The sequence below is a fragment of the Petromyzon marinus genome, chromosome 17 (assembly GCF_048934315.1).
Source record: "Petromyzon marinus isolate PM22_M1 ecotype Great Lakes invasive population chromosome 17, UKy_Petmar_22M1.pri1.0, whole genome shotgun sequence".
NCBI lineage: Eukaryota > Metazoa > Chordata > Hyperoartia > Petromyzontiformes > Petromyzontidae > Petromyzon > Petromyzon marinus.
The window spans coordinates 15833143-15852696 of NC_133683.1; the positions used below are offsets into that span (position 1 = coordinate 15833143).

Below are 19554 nucleotides of genomic sequence, written 5' to 3' on the forward strand. Positions count from 1 at the left end.
TACCCAAAGGAAGTCACCACACGCAGTCTTATATTCCAATGTTGCATTATCTGCGTGAGCGAGACGAAACTCGCATTTAACTTTTTTTGTTAAAAACAATCGCGACGAAGGTGGGATTCGAACCCACGCGTGCAGAGCACAATGGATTAGCAGTCCATCGCCTTAACCACTCGGCCACCTCGTCTCGTGGCCGCGGTCCCCGCCTCGCGCCACTAATAGGACGAGTTCCGTGTCGACGAGCTCAAGAGGAACGGGGAAGATCGCTGGGGGTTTGATCATCCACGGAGCAGCTCATGGTCCACCCTAAACCGCATCCACTTTACAAACCATGGCAGCAGTAGATGCGGATACTTTGATGATGCACATAATGGGAAATTAAAAACACTCCAGGAGTGCGGTGGTAACGATCTTTGATTTGAAGCTTTCGTGACTGCAGAGATCCGTATTCTTTTCGTTCTTTCGGTAAAGTCACCGTAGGTAGAAAACGTATAACGAGGCAATGCCCCGGACCGCTAAATCCCAAGGAGACATCGCGGCGTTCCACTCGGCTGTCTCCTTGACGCGGTTAGCTGGGCTCGACCACCTTGGCTGTGACATTGGAGTTGTTGCTCTGCCTCGAGCATCAAACCATACGAAAGGGGCCGTCCATAAATGACGTCACGCACCTAGGGGGGGAGAGGGGGGTCAGACATTTGTGACGATGTGTGACGAGGGGGGGGGGGGTTTGAGAAATGTGACGTCACATTTCTCAAATGCGCAACTTTAAATAAATATAGACAACACGTTCTACTTAATTAAACAGACTTTTTTAATAAAACAAATTATCCTACAACATCAGAGTGCAGCGCCACATTAAATACGCACTACAATGACAATAGTTTAAAGCGATTTGAAGTATGTTTTATTTTGGGGGGGAGGGGGGGGGCAGAGCTTTGTGACGTCATGTTTGAGGGGGGTTTGACTTTTTGTGACGCCGTGTGACGAAGGCGGGGGGTCAAAAATAGTCCAAAATCGCGTGACGTCATTTATGGACGACCCCACTCTGGTGGTTCCTATTTATGTATGTGATCAATAACAGTGAGTTGCATGAAAGACGCTTGAAATGAGTGGGGTTAACAAGTAATTCACTCTTATTGGCCGTGTAAATAAATCGTGAATAAACTCTATTGTAACGTATTGGTTCGTGACGTCATCCTCCACGAATATATACTAGTGACGTCACAGATCAGAGTTGAGACTTATCTTTTAGCGACATCATCGTCCACTAACATATATACTAGTGACGTCTATGCCCACTGAGGAGACTTCTCTGTTCGTGACGTCACCTCTCACTAATATATACTAATGACGTCAAAGCCCACAGATGATACTTATCTCTATTCGGGACGTACTCTCCTACTAATATATACTATACTCTTTGTTTTTTTTCGGTAAAGTCACGTAGGTAAAATATAATAAAAACTAAATTAAATCACGATGTTTCGGAGGCAACACAAGCTTCCATCTTCAGGTGGAACAGACACAACAAATTTCGCTGTATCAAGTGAACAGCTCTGGGACATATTCTTAGTTTTTTCGGTAAAGTCACGTTGAAAAGAAACAACAAAATAATATAATATATATTTATTTAAGAAACGTCGTGAGAATTTTTATTGTTTTATATATATTATATTATTTTGTTGTTTCTTTTCAACGTGACTTTACCGAAAAAACTAAGAATATGAATTACTGCAGTCACGAAAGCTTTAAATCAAAATTTAGCTCTGGGACACACGAGCTTAAATACAGGTTAAGGGGGGGGGAGGAGCCAGGAAGGGACGTGGGTGGGGAGGGGAGGGCTAAGTTAAGGGGTAGGGGGAGGAGCCAGGAAGGTACGTGGGAGGGGAGGGCTAAGTTAAGGGAAGGGAGGAGCCAGGAAGGGACGTGGGTGGGGAGGGGAGGGCTAAGTTAAGGGAGGGGGAGGAGCCAGGAAGGGACGTGGGTGGGGAGGGCTAAGTTAAGGGGGGGGAGGAGCCAGGAAGGGACGTGGGAGGGGAGGGCTAGGTTAAGGGGGGGGGGAGGAGCCAGGAAGGTAGGTGGGAGGGGAGGGCTAAGTTAAGGGAGGGGGAGGAGCCAGGAAGGGACGTGGGTGGGGAGGGCTAAGGGGGGGGGAGGAGCCAGGAAGGGACGTGGGAGGGGGGGGCTAAGTTAAGGGGGGGGGGAGCCAGGAAGGGACGTGGGTGGGGAGGGGAGGGCTAAGTTAAGGGAAGGGGAGGAGCCAGGAAGGGACGTGGGTGGGGAGGGGAGGGCTAAGCTAAGGGAGGGGGAGGAGCCAGGAAGGCACGTGGGTGGGGAGAGGAGGGCTAAGTTAAGACGCCTTTTGTTATGCTGCAGGGGGTTCGGGGGGAGCGATGGCGTGCTGCACAAGAGCAGGCACCATCCTGGTAGAAACGGAAACGGCTGTACAATTATCAGCCAGCTAAAGTTTGACTTGGTTGATGACATCTTTCCAAAAGTTGCTCAATATGAAACCATCCTCTCGGTTGAAGTTGTGTCTATGTTTGTATATCTGGATGGCTTCATGGACAAATCTTTGGTAATAACCGGGAGGTTTGCATAGTACTTTGGTATCGGAGAAAACAATGTCATGAGAACCCGCTGTGTTGAAACAATGGTCAGCCACGGCCGCAGAATTCGTTCTGCCGTGTTCCAAACACTGATTTGTGATCGCGGATTCGGTCAGAAATACGTCGTTTCGTCTCCCCGATATAGCAGTCACCGCAGGTACAACTCAATTTGTAAACACCGGGGTACTGTAAGTCAGGGATGACATCCTTAACTGATGGGATCAGATTTTGATTTAAAGCTTTCGTGACTGCAGTAATTCATATTCTTAGCTCTTTCGGTAAAGTCACGTTGAAGGGAAACGTGACTTTACCGAAAGAGCTAAGAATATGATGGGATCAGATCACGGATTTTGTGTGCTGCATTGAACCGGACCTGGATCTTGTGTTTGTTTAAAATTGTGTAAATATTTTTAGTAACGCCTGCTGTGTATGGTAACGCGATGATTTTGATCGGGGTATCACGTGGTTGTTTCTGTGTGGTGGGAGAAACGCCAAGCCCAAATATGAAGCGTCTGTTTGTGACGTCATCGGCCACGCGCTTACCCGCGTCACGTGACGTCACCGGCGGAAGCAGTAGCGGAAGTGAATTGCGGGGCGATGAATGCGTCTTAGAAGAGCGGAGCCGCGTCTCCCGTGCCCGCTCTCTCTCTCGCTCTCCTCCACGTTCTTCCTCTCTCCCATCGCTCTCCCATCTCTCTCCCCTCCCCCTTCTCGCTCTCTCTCTCCCCAGCGTTCGGTGTCGCGGGGTCGCAGAACCCCGTCAAGATCGGAGACCCCCCCGCCCCCCAACCCGGCGCCTACGGCCTAGCGGACAGGCCTCTCGCAGTCGACTGTAAATATCAACAACAGCAGCAGCAGCAGCATTTACACAAATATCAGTGACAACAACACGTGTAGGGACACAATCGTAGTAACAACAACAGCGACGATACTAATAGCACCTATAGCAACCACAACATCATTTATAATTACATTGACAGCGGTAACGATGATGATACAGTAGTAACACAACAAATACAAACGGCACTAATAGCGATAACGACACGACAACAACACTGATGTTGAACACGTAGCAGGCTTTTGCGACCAATATAATACAAGTATTTGGGTTAGATCGCGTTAAGTATAAATGTGTCGTAACCCGACACCACCCGACACAACCAATAAGGTTGGTCACGTTTTGTTTACGCGTCGCGTTTTCATAGTCTTGGTTCTTTCGGTAAAGTCACGTAGAAGGAAAATCTTAAAATTATAAAATAAAACAATAAAATGCTCACGACGTTTCGATTGCAACACAAGCAGTCATCGTCAGGCGTGAAAACCACAGCAAAAAAATTAGAAAAAAGTTACTTTACCGAAAGAACCAATTGTATGAATCCCTGTAGTCACGAAAGCTTTAAATCGAAAAATAAAAGCGTCACGTTTTGTTTACTTGACAATCCTTACTGGCAGTGTCGGGTGGTGGAGGGTTACGACACATACTTAACGCGATCTAACCCAAAAACCTGTATTTTAAACAACACGTATGAGAGTAATTAACATTGACAATAACGCTTATTGCCACAGATTCTATGTTTCAAGTTAAATGGTGGCAATAATTGTAATCGCTGTACAAACAATGATAGTACGAACAGCAGCATAAACATCAATAATAACAGCTATAGTAACACTACATGGTAACGGCAACGCTACGAAGGGTGACAACACAAACAGTACTCGTGAAAACGATCTAGGTAAGCTATCGTAACAACGCCAGTCGTAACCTTATCAAGTTATAATTAGCGAATGTATGATAATAGGATTCGCAACGGTAACCCTATTAATAACATAGTCAAATTTAACATCACCAGCAACAACACTGATGCCAGAAAGAATACAAATAGCAAGTCCAACGCTAAAGAAAATACAGTATTGTACCATGAATGTCAAACATAACAGTACCACTAGTATATTCTTGGTTCTAGTCACAACAACAATACTCCTCAACATTAAAACCAACCATAGCCACTCCAAACACAACTAGAATACAAAAACGACGATTATAACAATAATTATAATAGTAACACAGTGCTATGACGAGCAAGAGCTTGCTATGCTGTGTGACGCTGGGGTATGAGGGCGTAAACCGTTTAAAGTACAATGTAACTTTTACAATGTCCAATGTTTACATGACTCAAGGAAGCGTGATTTGTATTAACTTATGGGAATTTCCAATTCCTCTGGCGAGTTATGGTTGTGGTTGCCTGCGCGCCAGACAATTGTAACGTGTGTGTGTGTCACTGCCTGTGTGTGTGTCACTGCCTGTGTATGTGGGGAGCGGTGGTGTAGCGGTTAGCGCGCTGCCTTACGAACCCGGCGACCAGAGTTTGATTCCCGCTCACGGCCAACAACAGTGACGATTATCTGAACCGGTCCTGGGCCTCCCCTAGGTCGATTCAGCTTCAAATAAGTACCTGGTTCGGTGTGTAAATATCACCACTAGGGAGACAAAGGCGGCCGGGCGTGGTTGCTGGCCACCAACCCCCTCGTGTGCCGTTCCGGCCTTAATAGGTGATCGCCAACAGCACTGTTATGGGGGATCTTTGTCTTTTTGTATGTTACTGTATGTGCGTATGTATCACTACCCTTTTTGTCACTGCCGGTGTGTGTCACTGGTGGGGAGCGGTAGTGTAGCCTTTTTGACCTGAGTACGAATGGTGATGGATATCTGAACTGGTCCTGGGCCTCCCCGAGGTCGACTCGGCCTCAAATAAGTTCCTGGTGTGGTGTTTAAATATCGCCACTTTGTAGACAAAGGTGGCCTGGTGTGGTGCTGACCACCCACCCCCTCGGGTTCTGTACCGGTCTTCAAAGTTGCTCGCTAACAGCACTTGCCCCAACAGTCTTTTAAGGGCTATACGGGGGATTTTGTTTTTATTTGTGTCGCTGCCGATGTGTGGTTGTGTCCCGGCCTGTATGTGCTTATGTCACTGCCTGTGTGTCGTTGCCTGTGTGTCGTTGCCTGTGTGTGTGCTTGTGTCACAAGCACGGTCATGCCTCTAATGGAACATCTGCTCATAGGCAGGTTGGCCTGCCTATGATCCATCCTGGGTTTAACCAGGCTGGATTGTGTGAAGAGCTCACATATCCTTGAAAGGTCTGGACATATTCCCATCAGTGAGCTCCTCTGGCAGGCAATGCTGCGTTGGCTGATTCATGTAGCTCACATGCCTAGCTACCAAATGTCCAAGTAGCTAAAGGGGGCTAAACAGGCGCATCACGGGCTGGAGAAAAGATGGACTGATGCAGCACGGGAGGATGTGGAGCAGAGTGCACTTCGTAAAGACTGGTATCAGCGGTGTCAAGATCGTCCTCTGTGGAGGAGGCCCGTGGGTAGTTGAAGGCAGTCACCCTCCAACAACAGTGGAGGGCAGAGGTGCGACGCTCACAAAAACGAGCGGAGCGCTGGGCAGCTCAAATGCAGCAAGCTGGCACAGTAGGCGGCCAGTCATCTCAGGAAACCCATAGCACCTGGATCTGTCCTCTAACCTCATGTCAGTGAGCCTTCGACACTTCACGTGGGCCTGGAGTCCACCTGGCCTGGCACAAGCGCCTTGGTGACGTTACCGCCACTTAGTGGCAAATGGCGGCTATTGTTGTGTTTCATCTGCCTATGGGTAAGGTCGCCTGTGTATATTTAACCTGTCTGTGTTTCATTAGTCCGTGGGTGTGTTTCTTTCGTCATCCTGTGGATGGGTGTGCGTTTCGCGTCGCTCTGGGCGAGGTTTATGTTCACGGATCTCACTCCTGTGTCCATCCCACAGTGACAGGCTGGTGGGGGGGATGCGAGGGGGTCTGGGCCCACGTGGGGGGCCTTCCCAGCGTGGGGGATCGCTGTTCATGGGGTACCTGTCGGCCGCCCTGGGTGCCCTGCTCGTGCTCGCACCCAGCCTCACGTACGCCGTCGTCATCAGCACCCGTGCCGCCAACGTCATCAGCACAGGCGAGGAAATTCACCTGACACCACCTGATACCATTGACACAACCTCATATACCATCAGACAACTGCCGAACACCAGATCGTCACTACCGGTGCTGTTGATGCTATCAAACCTTGCCCTGGCTTCTGCCAGATCCTGTAGTTGTTGCCAACTTGACACCCCACTCTGAGGGCTTCCGTTACAAAATCCCCACTCGCTGGTTTAGGTCTTCCCCTTAGTTACTAACCTCTGGTTGCCAATCCAATGCCTGTAACTTTCCCTCCTCCACATAGTACATGGTGTCCATCACAACCTCTACATCTACGACACTTTTCCTGCCACACTTCTATTCTGAACTTCCGAGTTGCTTACTTTTCCACATTACAATTCCTAGCGTCCTTCACAACACAGCTGTATTCAAAGGCCAGAAGTTGATGTTCTTCTAGTTGCTTTATAAAACTCCACAACATCGTCATTACAGTAAGTCCCCCCCCGGGTTGCGGAACACCCGACTTACGGAAATCCGACCGAAATGGTCTCATAAATCATGGACATTTTTTTAAAAAATATGCACAAGTAGTGTGGGGCGGTGAGGTTTGCGGATGAATACTGTGGAGTGAAGCATAAGGCGGCTCCCCACCTTCACGGAGCCTGAGCTCCACTAGGATTAAGGTAAATGGAATTGTTTGTAGCGTTACGTAATTGTTTACTTTTCTATGTTTACAACTTTTTTTCTCATTTTTCTATTGCTAGTTTTTTTTTTCATTTTAAGTTTATTTCACGAGTTATTTACTGTGCGTACTTTATTTAACACAGTTACGCTTAGGTTGCTTGCGGTCTCAGCCAACAGCGATCGGAGAAGTTTAGGCCTAGCCTAATGCACGGTAAACAAACATTCGGAACGAAGCGCTTTCTGATAATAATTAATATTAAAATTTCGATTTAAAACTTTTGTGACTGCAGGGATCCATATTCTTGGTTCTTTCGGTAAAGTCACGTAGAAGGGAAATAATAAAATAATAAAATAAAACATTGAATAAAATTATCACGACGTTTCGGCTACAACGCAAGCAGCCGTCCTCAGGTGAAGAACAGAGCTGTTGGAAAGACAGCGTCCTAATGAACACTGCTAAGCTTGGCAGCGTATTTTAAGCTGGGTGGGAGGTATTCATAAACAGTTGGATACAATAATAGGGTTTTTCCCCTTTTTTCTGGCAACAAAACTGAAACCTTTTGCAAGGAATCATGTTTACATTAACCACAATACTTGCAGTCAAAATGCAAAAAAAACAACACTGATCATTTATGCATTGTCCTTGAAACTGATTGGTCCACACCAGAGACAGCTTTCCTTAGAGCCTAGTCTCATACGGTGTTCGACCAGACAATGCCAAAAGGCGTCATCTGGTCGAACACCGTTGTTGGAAACAGTATATTTTCCATTAGTTTAATTATGGGTAGTGTTAGGGTAGATATTCGATTAAATGAAAGAATCGTAGGAAGTGCAGAGCGTATGTACAGCGATACGATATAGGTAGCAATATAAAACGAACAACAGCGTGATACGGTAGTTGAGAGAAAACGAACCTAGTAATTGGGTAGGAGAGCCACAACTATTTCCAGCTTTGGGATTTTATCGTTCATTTTGGGGGGGAAATTGTTCAGTTTCCGACATACGGAAAATTCGGGTTACGGATCATTCTCGGAAACCTAACTCTTCTGTAACCCGGGGACTGCTTGTAAATACTAATTCCGCTCCTGCCAAACACGGGAATTCCCCACAAACCAATCTGAGGTTTCTCTTCCTAGTGGGACACACAAGCCTGAGTTCTATTATAACAGTTCTCACAACCTTCTTGTCCGACCTGGGGTGTGATACCAACCGCGGAGGTGTCACGCGTCACCTGACACCGCTTGAAACCACATCGCAGCCACAGCATGTGGCTCAGCAGCAGGGGAGGTCATCACGCTCATGGTGTCGCATTGGGCCACAGATAAAATTACAGTACAGTGTAATCATAGGTCTCTATATCAGTCTGTTCGTCTCTATGTTAGCACGTGTCTCTTCCCTATGCGAGTATGTGGATACTCTGTGTCTCTATCGGTGTGTGGGTCTCTGCATGAGACTCTGGGTCTCAGTGCTACTTGAGTCTATGCTTCTCTGTGTGAGCCAATCAAAATAAATGCTATACAGACGCAGAAGGCCTATTTATTATACAGAGACAGGCAGTCAGTCATAGGCAGAGGGGAGGAAGGTCTTGAGCCTGGCCTGGCATGAAGTCAACTGCACAGATGGGTGGGGGAAGGAAGTACCAAACTAGGAAAATGAGCAACCTCCCAGATCTTTTCCTGATGTCCCCTCGTGTCCCCGTGTGTCTCCTGTGTCTCCCGTGTGAGTAGTGGGGATAAAATGCGTTAGTCCCCACATAGACCATGCGCTGCCAATGGAGACGCTATGGGAGGTCGGTGCGATGCTGGAGGTGCGGTGCTACCCAGGCTACCGCCTGCAACTACCCACTCGCCACACCGCCCCGGATCCCGCCGCGACTCGCTACCCCACGTGTCTCGGCAATGGAACCTGGGACTACCAGCCCGTGTGTGCCGGTGAGATGCCGGTGCCAATGAAGGATTAGAGTGGCAGGGTGGTGCAGTGGTACCACTTGTGCCTCACAAGCAAGACGGCCCTGGTTTCGATTGCTGATCAGGCACCTATCTGTGTGGAGTTTGTATGTCCCTCCCCCTGTTCTGCATCAATTTCACCTAGAATCTCCCGTTTTCTCCCAGAGCTAAACACAGACCCACACAATGTAACTGGTATTGGCCAAACATCTCAAAGCTGAAAAATTGACCTGCAAATTACTCAATTGCAATTACACATAGTAACATCGCCCCTACTTAAAAAAAAACTTGGCAGGACCCTCCAGAGTCCTGAGACTCGGTGATACTTTCCTGGGTATACATGCGTACTAAAAATAATCATACAGTTGCTGTAGAGTAGAGAACGAGCTCTAGACGGAATGTGGGCTTATGTACGGAGGCTGCGTTTTTTCTCTGCCAGTCCATTTGAAACGCGAGTGAATCCTAGTTGAATATAAATCAACGGTGATAAAATATTGATTTAAAGCTTTCGTGACTGCAGGGATCCATATTCTTGGTTCTTTCGGTAAAGTCACCTAGAAGGGAAACAGTAAAATAATAAAAATATAAAACAATAAGCAAGAAAATTTTCTTGCTGCGCAAATTTTCTTGCTGTGGTTTTCACACCTGATGATGATTGCTTGTGTTGCAGTCGAAACGTGAGAACTTTATTGTTTTATATTTTTATTATTTTACTGTTTCCCTTCTACGTGACTTTACCAAAGAACCAAGCATATGGTGATGAAATAAACAATGTTAAGCATGTAAAAACGGCAATCGTCATGGCTACATTGCTGCCGTGCATGTTAATACATCGTCGCTGCAGCGATGCAACGAGAGTGCCATAACGGAACATCCAACCATTTTATATATTTATTTAAATACCTCATGAAAAAAGTTTCAAACGCAGATCCTTGGGCATGCTGCCCAGGTGTGTGTGTGTGTACCTACATGATACGAGACAAAAGTTCCCATCAACACTTAACAAATACAATAACATGTTATTCCATCAGCCTCTATCGAGTTACTCTTTGGTTCTTTCGGTAAAGTCACGTAGAGAGAGCGCTTTCTGCTGCGTCAGCAGTTCTCCTGCTGTGTTTGTCTCACCTGATGACGGTCGCTTGTGTTGCGATCGAAACGTCACGTGATCTACTTATTTTCTACCTACTACGTGACTTTACCGAAAGAACCAAAGAGTATGGATTCCTGCAGTCACGAAAGCTCCAAATCACTCTATCTCGTTATTCTGGAATAATCAGTCATTACTTTTAGCAGTGGACAACTCTCGGCTGGTATAATTTCTCTGAGCCTCAACAGGAGGGTATTGCCTATTAAACCAGAGCTACTGGACTACCTGCTGTTCTTGGCAAGAACACTCCACAAACAGCACGGCGGGGGGTGGGGGGGGGGCCCATTCAGCACAGTGCAGATGGCGCACAACTCAATCCGCGATGGCGTGGTGGTGGGAGCAAGCGATGAGGGTGTCTCGCGTGCAGGATAGAACTCGATGGATTGTTACATCACCGCGTGGTCACCGATGGTGATAACTTTGGGAGGCTTCATCCAGCAGTGGATAGATCGTGGTTGATAATGATGTCAAGGATGTGTCTCGCTGATACGAGTTGCGTACAAGACAGGGCCATTTGTTTCGATGGTGGTTGCTGTAAAACGGCCGCACCCCCCAGTCGTAAGATTTCATCGCCTGTTTTTTTTCCTCGCCCGGGGCAGCTGGGGTTTGCGATGGTGCTCAGAGCGCCATCGTCACAGGCCAGGGGTCACAGCTCGGGGCTCCCGGACCCCGTGTCCCGCATGTGTGGCGGCGTCCCTGGGCGAGTTGTCTTGGCGGCGTCGGGTCGGGCGGCGGTGCAGGGAGCCTGGCGGCGTGTGACGTCGCTGTTGGGCGGGTTTGTGCAAGAGAGGGGAGAGCGGGGAGGCCGGTCACGCCACATTCCGTGTGGCCTCCCGTCACGTGTACAGTGTGGTCGCCAGTGTGCGGTTTGACGCCGAGACTTGAAGACCCACAAAGGCAGAGATTAGTTTACTGATTAAAAACAAAAACTGCGAGTGTAAGGTGTGTGTTGTGTGTGTGTGTCAGTGGGGAGCAGTTGTGTAGCGGTTAGCACACTGCACTACAAAAACAGCAGCCCTGGTTCCATCCCTGCTCACGGCTAACATCAGCGATGAATGTATAAACCGGTAATGATCCTCCCCTGAGTCGACTTAGCCTGGAATTAGTAATAGGTGTGGTGTCTTAATTATCACGTCTGGGGAGATAAAGGCGGCCGGGCATGACGCTAGCCACACCACTCCACCTCGCGTGCCTTGCCAGTCTTCATAGGTGCTCACTAACGGTAATTGCCGTAACAGTCTGGTAAAGGCTACAGAGGGATCTTTGTCTCGTGTGATTGTGTGTGTTTAGGCTGTCCGGAGCCGCAGGTGCCTGACAGCTGGGTGAGCGCCAGTGGTGTCACCCCTCCGGCGTATGGTGGTGCGGTGGACATTGAGCCGAGGGACGGTCGTGAGGTGGTGCAGGTAGGAGGAGCGTTGGCGGGGTGGAGCCAGGACTCGGATATAGTGATATAGTGACCGATAACGCAGAGAAAGGTTTGACAGGCTAATGGGATGATGCGCCGAGAGGTGGATGGGCTGAGCAATTGATGGGTTCACTGATTGAGTAGTGGGTAAGTTGGCTGTTTGATGCAATGACAGGCTGACTGATTGATTGGTTGATGTGTCGACGGGGTGATTGGTTGACGGGTTGATTGTAGACTAACAGGCTGACCGGTTGACTCATAGATGGGCTGACTGGCTTACTGGTTGACTTGTTAGGTTGTCTGGTTGAGTGAAATGTTTGACTAGTTGACTCCGTGAATGGCTGGATTGCTGTTGCCAGGCGGACGTGGGGGACATGCAGCAGTTTCCGGTGGGCTCAACGCTGGCGTTCTCGTGCTACCCGGGCTACGTGCTGCAGGGCGCACGCTCCATCTCCTGCACAGAGGCGCTCAGCTGGTCCGCACGCCCTCCACAGTGCCTCGTCTCCCAGTGTGAGTAGTGGGGAGAGCTGGGAGAGTGAGGAAGGGAGCAGTAGGGAAAATGGGAGAAACTGGGGGAAGAGAGAAATGGGGGTATAAGTGGGGGAGAGTGAAAGAGAGTGCAGGATAGAGTGGGAGAGAGAACCGTGCCTCGTCTCTCAGTGTGAGTGGAGAGAGTGCAGGAGAGTACAGGAGAGAGAGCGAGAGACAGGATAGACAAGAGAATGGTTGGGGGGAGAGTCGGGGAGTGGCCTCAGAGCCCCACAGTGGAAGTGACAGCAAGAGAGAGCAGGATAGTGAGGCTGTGGGAGAGAGCTGGAGAGAGAGTGAAGGAGAGAAAGGAGCTAAGAGAGGAGCCAGTGAGATATGGCTTTGGATTGGGGAGGCCTTCATGCAGCAGTGGATTCATCATGGCCGGTGATATTGCAGTGTTGTAATGGTGCCATCATGTGCATGCCTGGTGTGTGTGTGGTGTGTATGACCGGTGTGTGTGTGTGGTGTGTATGACCGGTGTGTGTGTGGTGTGTATGACCGGTGTGTGTGTGTGGTGTGTATGACCGGTGTGTGTGTGTGATGTGTATGACCGGTGTGTGTGTGGTGTGTATGACCGGTGTGTTTGTGTGGTTTGTATGACTGGTGTGTGTGTGGTGTGTATGACCGGTGTGTGTGTGTGGTGTGTATGACCGGTGTGTGTGTGGTGTGTATGACTGGTGTGTGTGTGGTGTGTATGACTGGTGTGTGTGTGGTGTGTATGACCGGTGTGTGTGTGGTGTGTATGACCGGTGTGTGTGTGGTGTGTATGACCGGTGTGTGTGTGTGGTGTGTATGACCGGTGTGTGTGTGGTGTGTATGACCGGTGTGTGTGTGGTGTGTATGACCGGTGTGTGTGGTGTGTATGACCGGTGTGTGTGGGGTGGATGTGTGTATGCCCGCTGTGCAGTCTGTGAGGTGCCCACGCGGCCGCCCCACGGTAGCTTCCTGTGCCACCCCGGCCCGTGCGACCGCTACGTGGGGAACACGGTGGTGGAGTACTACTGCGACGCAGGCTTCACCCTCAAGGGGGAGTACCGCTTTATCACGTGCCACAAGGGCGTGTGGTCGCCCCCGCTTGAAGTCGCCTGCGTGCCCGACTCTGGTCAGCGCTGCTCACGGCCCCGCGCCGGTGCCTTCAACATAACACGAGCCCCTAATACTCATGCTAATCCCTAGAATCGCCCTGGCACTAGCCCTATCCTTAACACTACTCCCATCACTTATATTACTGAATGCTAACCCATAACACGAACCACACTTAAATTGACCTTAATCCAAACATCCATTAACAAATCACCCTGAATGATCCCAACCTGAGTTTGATTCTCGCCCACAAAAAACATCAGTGGCGAGTAATAATTGAACCGGTCCTTAGCCTCCGCTTCACTAAGCCGCGCTGACCAGCGTGGTGAAGTATGGTCAAACAACCCCGATGGCTGACACGGTGTGAAGTTTTCATTCAGAAGTGGATTGGCAAAGGGTTGTCAATTTTATCTCCCCTCTCGCCTACTTTACCCTCCTCCCCTCCCTGCACTATCGAACCTCGATCGAAGCTCCCAGGAAACCTTTACTCAGTGAGAGATCGCTCATTCTTATCTGCTGCCCCCACAGTCTGGAATTCTCTTCCACCATTCGTCCGTGCTATCGACTCCCTGCGCCTGTTCAAGTCTCGACTGAAGACCTTCCTCTTCTCCTTTACCTGACTGACTGCCTCTCTCTCTCTCTCTAGTATAAATATGCCTGCTGTGTCTGTACAGCATCTTCTAATGCGATCAAATTTCCATACTATAGATACCCATAGACTCACAGACCCGTAGACTCACATATAGACCTATTGAGTGACACTGAGACCTGCGTCTGATTACCTTCATAATATAAACATGCACCCTGTGTCTGTGCGGCGTGTTGAGATGCAGTCACATTAGACGTGTTATAAATCCACATTGTGTTGTATTCTACTTACCCACTGAATTCCAATTGTGTCCACCCCCACGTGTCCACCCTGCGTGTCACGTGTCCACAACGAATAGCGGACCCAGGTAACGCCCGTGGCGACAAGTCGCTGACGTCGCCGTGGGCGATCGTTGCCGCGACGGCGAGCTCCGTCGTCATGGTACTGCTCCTCATTGTTGTCCTCGTCATGCTGCAACCTCGACTAAAGAGCCTGCGGCATGCACGGTGAGTGATGGCCACGAGGTATGGGGAGCTGTGGTCTGGTGTGGAGAGGGGCGATGGGGTGTGGGGAGGGGTGGCGAGGTGTGGGGGGAAGGGGTAATAGGGTCCAGGGAGGTGTGGAGAAGGCCTACGATTTGGGGGATGGGACGACGAGGTGTGGAGAGGATTGGCGAGGTATGTGGAGGGATGAGTACTTGGTGCAGTGTGTAAACATAGGGGAGACAAAGGCGGCCAGGCACGGAGATGACCACACCACTCCTTTGTGTGCCGTGTTGGCCTTCGTAAGTGCTCGTGAACAGCACTTTGTCCAATGGTTTTCAAAATGCTAAACAGTGTCTTTGTTTTGTGTGTGTGTGTGCACGCGCAGTCGAGAACGCGGCGTCTCGGGCTCCGGCGCCACGCTGTTGGTGGACGGCGTCCCCGTCTCCCTCCCCTCCTACGACGAGGCCACCGGGGCCTCCGCTCTGAGCTCCCCACTCGAGACGTCCGGGGTAATCCCAGGGGCACCCCTGTCCCCGGCACAGCCCCCCACCCTGCTACTTCTACACCAGCAGCAGCAGCAGCAGGCGCCTGCGATCCCCGGAACCCTGCTGCTTACGGGGATTGGCCCGGCGGGGTCCGCACAGGGGTCCCCGAACGCCGCTGACAGGCGTCGGGGGGCGTCCGCGGAGGCGGGGGTCTGCGCCGCACCGGCTGGGGTCGCGTTTTCGGATGGTGACGGAAGTGAGGACGGCACCGGCAGCCTCCTGTCCATGTCTCTGGCAGCCTGCGCCGAGGGTGAGTGGTGCGGTGGGGTGCCGTGTGGCTTGGAGTGGTGCGGCGTGTTGTGATGTCGCTGGGGAAGGGGGTGTGTTGGTGTGTGTTGCGATATGGTGTGGAGGGTGCTGTGATGTGTATCGTGGTGTGTATAAAGCGGTAGTGTGTGATGTGATATGGCGAGGAGTAGTTTGATATGGGGTGGTATGGTGCCGAGTGATATCGTGTGTAGTGGGTTATGCTGTGGAGTGGTGCGTGGAGTGGCATATAATTATTGTGATGTATACGTATGTGGAGCAGTGCTTGGTGTATAATATTTGTGAAGCATTACGTATGTGATGCGAAGTATAATGTTTACATTGTCTGTGTGGTGTGGGCTACGGTGTGCAGACACTCCACTGCTGGATGAGTGACCTCTCCTGGCTCCGACACCAAAATCTTCACCTCGCGTTCTTTAGGCTGCCAAGGCGGCGCCAATGGGAAGCGCCCCCCCCCCCCCACTCCGACCCTGCCCCCCCCCTCTCCAGTTTTAGCTTTTGTTTAAATTTGTTTTTGTTTGTAAATTATAAAATTTAAATGTCGACTTATTTATGGTGTAATGTGTGGAATCAGCAGCGGGTGGTGTGACTTGTATCGGCCTTCTTTTCTCTCTTCTGTATTATCATGCTCTCCACCCCCCCACCCCCCCATCGTGCCCCCCTATTTCCCACGTGTTGGGATTGCTGGCGGGGGGGGGGGGCTCTGTCGGTTTGGCGTTGGGGGGCGGTGTGTTTATCGTTTATGCGATGGAAGGTGCACGCGCGCGGTGCATGCTTTTAGCTCAGCTTCCTGTTCATTCGATTGCCGTCAGAAGAAGCCAAGGTTTACACTTTACAATTCTTATTAAAAAAAATAAAAAAAAACCGTATTCACTTTAGTTTTACTGTAACAGTCGTGATTGTGAGGAGAAATTCACGTCTGGGTTCTAATAAAGTCATTGGCTGTTTATGTGGTGGCCTTAACATTCACGCGGCTCCGAGGCCTCCTGTACTCTCGGGGTGCGTGGTACCGGGTTTGTGTCGAGCCGGTTGTGTGGTACCGGGTGTCTCATAACGGGTGTCTCGTACCTGGTGTGTGTCACACCTGGTATCTCGTACCGGGTGTGTGTCACACCAGGTATCTCGTACCGGGTGCAGGGGCGGAGCCAGGGGGGGTGACAGGGGTGACATTCTGCGTATAAGTGTACGACACTCGGTCTGGCGGACTCCGTGCAACTGCATTGCCAGAGTGTGTCGCCAACCGATGGCGTCTAGTTCAACAGCCTGACTCTCTAATCATTTTTGAAATTAAAATTTGTTGAATGTCACCCTGGCCTGAAATCCTGGCTCCGCCCCTGACCGGGTGTGTTGTACCGGGTATCTCGTGTGTCGTACCGGGTGTCTCGTACCAGGTATCTCGTACCGGGTATCTCGTACCGGGTGTGTGTCGTACTGGGTGTGTGTCGTACCGGGTGTGTGTCGTACCGGGTGTGTGTCGTACCGGGTGTGTGTCGTACCGGGTATCTCGTGTGTCGTACCGGGTGTGTGTCGTACCGGGTATCTCGTGTGTCGTACCGGGTGTGTTGTACCGAGTTTGTCGTACCGGGTGTGCGTCCAAGAATGAGGCTCTCCACCACTTTCGCTTGGAGGTTCGGAGAGCCGTGCAATGAGTGCTAGTTCTGGGTTGCTAGGGAGATGGACATTGCCTCAGCAAGCCTGCGATCATAAATCACTTTAATTCGATCCAGAAAATAACTTGGTGCCACACCTCTTGCTGTCCTTAAGGGAAAGACTGGCGATCTGATCTCTAACCCCTAGGAACAGGCTTACAGATTTGCTTTTCTGTCAGGCCTTGGGGGAGGAAAAACCTCTTGGCCCAGACAACATCGTGGGGGTAAAATGGGGCTAGACATTGGGTTTGTGAAACCTATTGGAGGAATTGGCCACCGCCTTTGGCTAGCTGATGTCATCTGCTGAGGAAGTGCCAAGAACAATCTAGAACCTGAGACCAAGTAAACCATTGGGAAGAGATGAGCTCCCAAACGAACTTTCTTAGGGAGGGGGGTGATTGCAGACCGCCCTGCATGACATTGCAACCGCCTGGACTACAGGATGGGAGCCACAGGATAGAATGCCCTGGTGGTCCACAGTTACAAGGAGGACCTCACAGAAACAACTATTGGGGAGTCCCTGGCTTTACTGAGTTATGAAAGTTCCTGGTAAGGACAATTCAACGTCTTGCTTGCAGGCACGGGAGATGTTTGCATAGCCGTGATATTTCAGGCTGTTGAGGTCCTGCATGGATGCCATTTCCCCACTTGCTCTGCTATAGCAGAGGTATAGTAGAGCATTTAAATATAATCTACATATATGCTTTATTGCCCTAGTCAAGGCGTAAGATACTATTTAGAGACCAGACTTTTGCTCACAGCATGCCCAAGTAGTTTCTGTTAGGGTAGATAGAGCACAAACAGGGTGCGGCACGGTTTCGAGAGGAGATGGGCTGATGCGGTACATGACGATTTGGAGTTGTGGACTTCCCGATGACTGGTACCAGCGATGTCAAGATCGGCCTCTGGAGGAGGCTCATGGATGGCATCACCGAGCAATCGGAGGCAGTTTCCCTCCAATAAAACGCTCGTAACGAGTGAAGCACCGGGAGGATAAAACGCAGCGATTTGGCAGATTTGGGGGCACAGGTCGTGCATCGGCCGGTCATCTCAGTCAACTCGTAAACTTCGGCCTGTCCCGTGACTGCTTGCCAGCAACTGACCCACGCATCACGTGGCCTCAAAGTGGACCTCGCCTGGCACAAGCGCCGGTGGTGATGTCACCGCCACCCCGTGGTGAAAAGCGGCTGTTGTGAAGGGGTTGGTGAGTGTCTCGTGTACACATCGGAGCTCGGTAGCTGAGCAGAATTTCAGCCTGCATAGCGCTTGGGTGGGCGACTGCTGTGCAGACCGAGGTTTGCTATCGATGGCGGCTGCTACTGTGGGGCGACGTCGTGGCCAGCGGAGGGCAGTACAACAAATATAAATTGTTGTACTGTACTTATACGGTCACGTTGCCTGTGCTCCGCGCCCTGAACCACACTGCACTGACACAACGTGCAGATCGGTTTGACTCCGCGCGACGTGGGCAGGCACTCATCCAGCAGTGGGTTGATCAACAATGAGCCCCTGTATGACGAGTGCACGCTCCCACCGTTTACCGCTAGGGGGCGGCCGAGTCCCGGGGTAAAGGATGAGGCGGCGCTGCTCACGATCTCACTCCACGTGCTCCGCTCCAGTGTTAAGTTAAGGCGCTCGCCTCTCCCATCCCGTGGGTGCTTTGCGCAGTCGAGCTCCTGTTCCGTTATTTCTGCAATGATCCAGCAGTGGGTCGACCCTGGCTGAGGGCGATTACAAAACACAAATCGCAATACGCCGCAGCGCTGTATTGTAGTTCACAAACATATAAAAAAAAGATATTGTGGCCCGTACGGGGATCGAACCCGCGACCTTGGCGTTATTAGCACCACGCTCTAACCAGCTGAGCTAACCGGCCACTGATGCAAGTGGGGGTCGCTCACCACAAACTCACCACGCAGGGTGAGTTCCTTGTCAGGTCATCCTTACCGGCAACAGCAAATACTGCATCAGCAGAACTCAATTGTATCTCCACAAATAATAATACTACTACTAATAAAACAAATTATCGTGCGTGTGGCTGTCTTTCCAGGCAAACATTACCAACCGCATTTGTTTCAGGGGGGCGTCCATAAATGACGTCACGCGATTTTGGACGATTTTTGACCCCCCCCCCCCCCATCGTCACACGGCGTCACAAAAAGCAGACCCTCCCTCGAATATGACGTCACAAAGCTCTGCCCCCCCCCAAATAAAACATGCTTCAAATCGCGTTAAACTATTGGCATTGTAGTGCGTATTTCAATGTGCCGCTGCACTCTTATGTAGGAGAAAACATGTATTAAAAAAGTCTATTTAATTAAGTAGAACGTGTTGTCTATATTTATTTAAAGTTGCGCATTTTGATGTGACGTCACATTTCTCAACCCCCCCCCCCCCGTAGGTGCATGACGTCATTTATGGACGGCCCCTTAAGCACGTGGAACTATGGACCGGTTTGGACATTCTGGGTCTCATCAGCAGAATGAGACTTGTTAAAACAATTGCTGTTGTACTCCCTGGTTCTATTCGGTAAAGTCACGTAGGTAAAAAAATAAAACAACAAAAATCACGACGTTTCTAAATCTAGAATTGCTGTTGTGTTACCAGATCTTATTGGCAAGAGCTCCACAGCAGCGCATGGCCATCATCATCAATCCACTGCTGGATGA

General features: G+C 50.2%; 1 protein-coding gene and 2 non-coding genes across 3 annotated transcripts; 1 reads left to right on the forward strand and 2 right to left on the reverse strand.

Annotated features, from left to right (window-relative positions):
- Positions 1 to 102: 102 nt before the first annotated feature.
- TRNAS-GCU (transfer RNA serine (anticodon GCU)) lies at positions 103 to 184 on the reverse strand. Its single transcript has one exon. It is a non-coding gene; the product is annotated as a tRNA-Ser (tRNA).
- A 2973-nt stretch (positions 185 to 3157) lies between these two features.
- Positions 3158 to 16203, forward strand: LOC116943271 (sushi domain-containing protein 4-like). The gene is made up of 9 exons (XM_032955986.2): positions 3158 to 3438; positions 6410 to 6588; positions 8966 to 9169; positions 11622 to 11734; positions 12096 to 12246; positions 13175 to 13369; positions 14298 to 14445; positions 14810 to 15219; positions 15589 to 16203. The coding sequence occupies exons 2-9, from the start codon at positions 6429 to 6431 to the stop codon at positions 15609 to 15611; spliced, it is 1404 nt and encodes a 467-aa protein (XP_032811877.2). The 5' UTR covers positions 3158 to 3438; positions 6410 to 6428; the 3' UTR covers positions 15612 to 16203.
- Positions 16204 to 18687: 2484 nt separating this feature from the next.
- TRNAI-AAU (transfer RNA isoleucine (anticodon AAU)) lies at positions 18688 to 18761 on the reverse strand. Its single transcript has one exon. It is a non-coding gene; the product is annotated as a tRNA-Ile (tRNA).
- Between the last annotated feature and the right edge of the window lie 793 nt (positions 18762 to 19554).

Coding starts and splice junctions, on each gene's coding strand:
- LOC116943271 (XM_032955986.2), top strand. CDS start 6,429: ATGCGAGGGGGTCTGGGCCCACGTGGGGGGCCTTCCCAGCGTGGGGGA. Junction 11,735..12,095: donor ACGGTCGTGAGGTGGTGCAG/GTAGGAGGAGCG, acceptor TGCTGTTGCCAG/GCGGACGTGGGGGACATGCA. Junction 14,446..14,809: donor AAGAGCCTGCGGCATGCACG/GTGAGTGATGGC, acceptor GTGCACGCGCAG/TCGAGAACGCGGCGTCTCGG.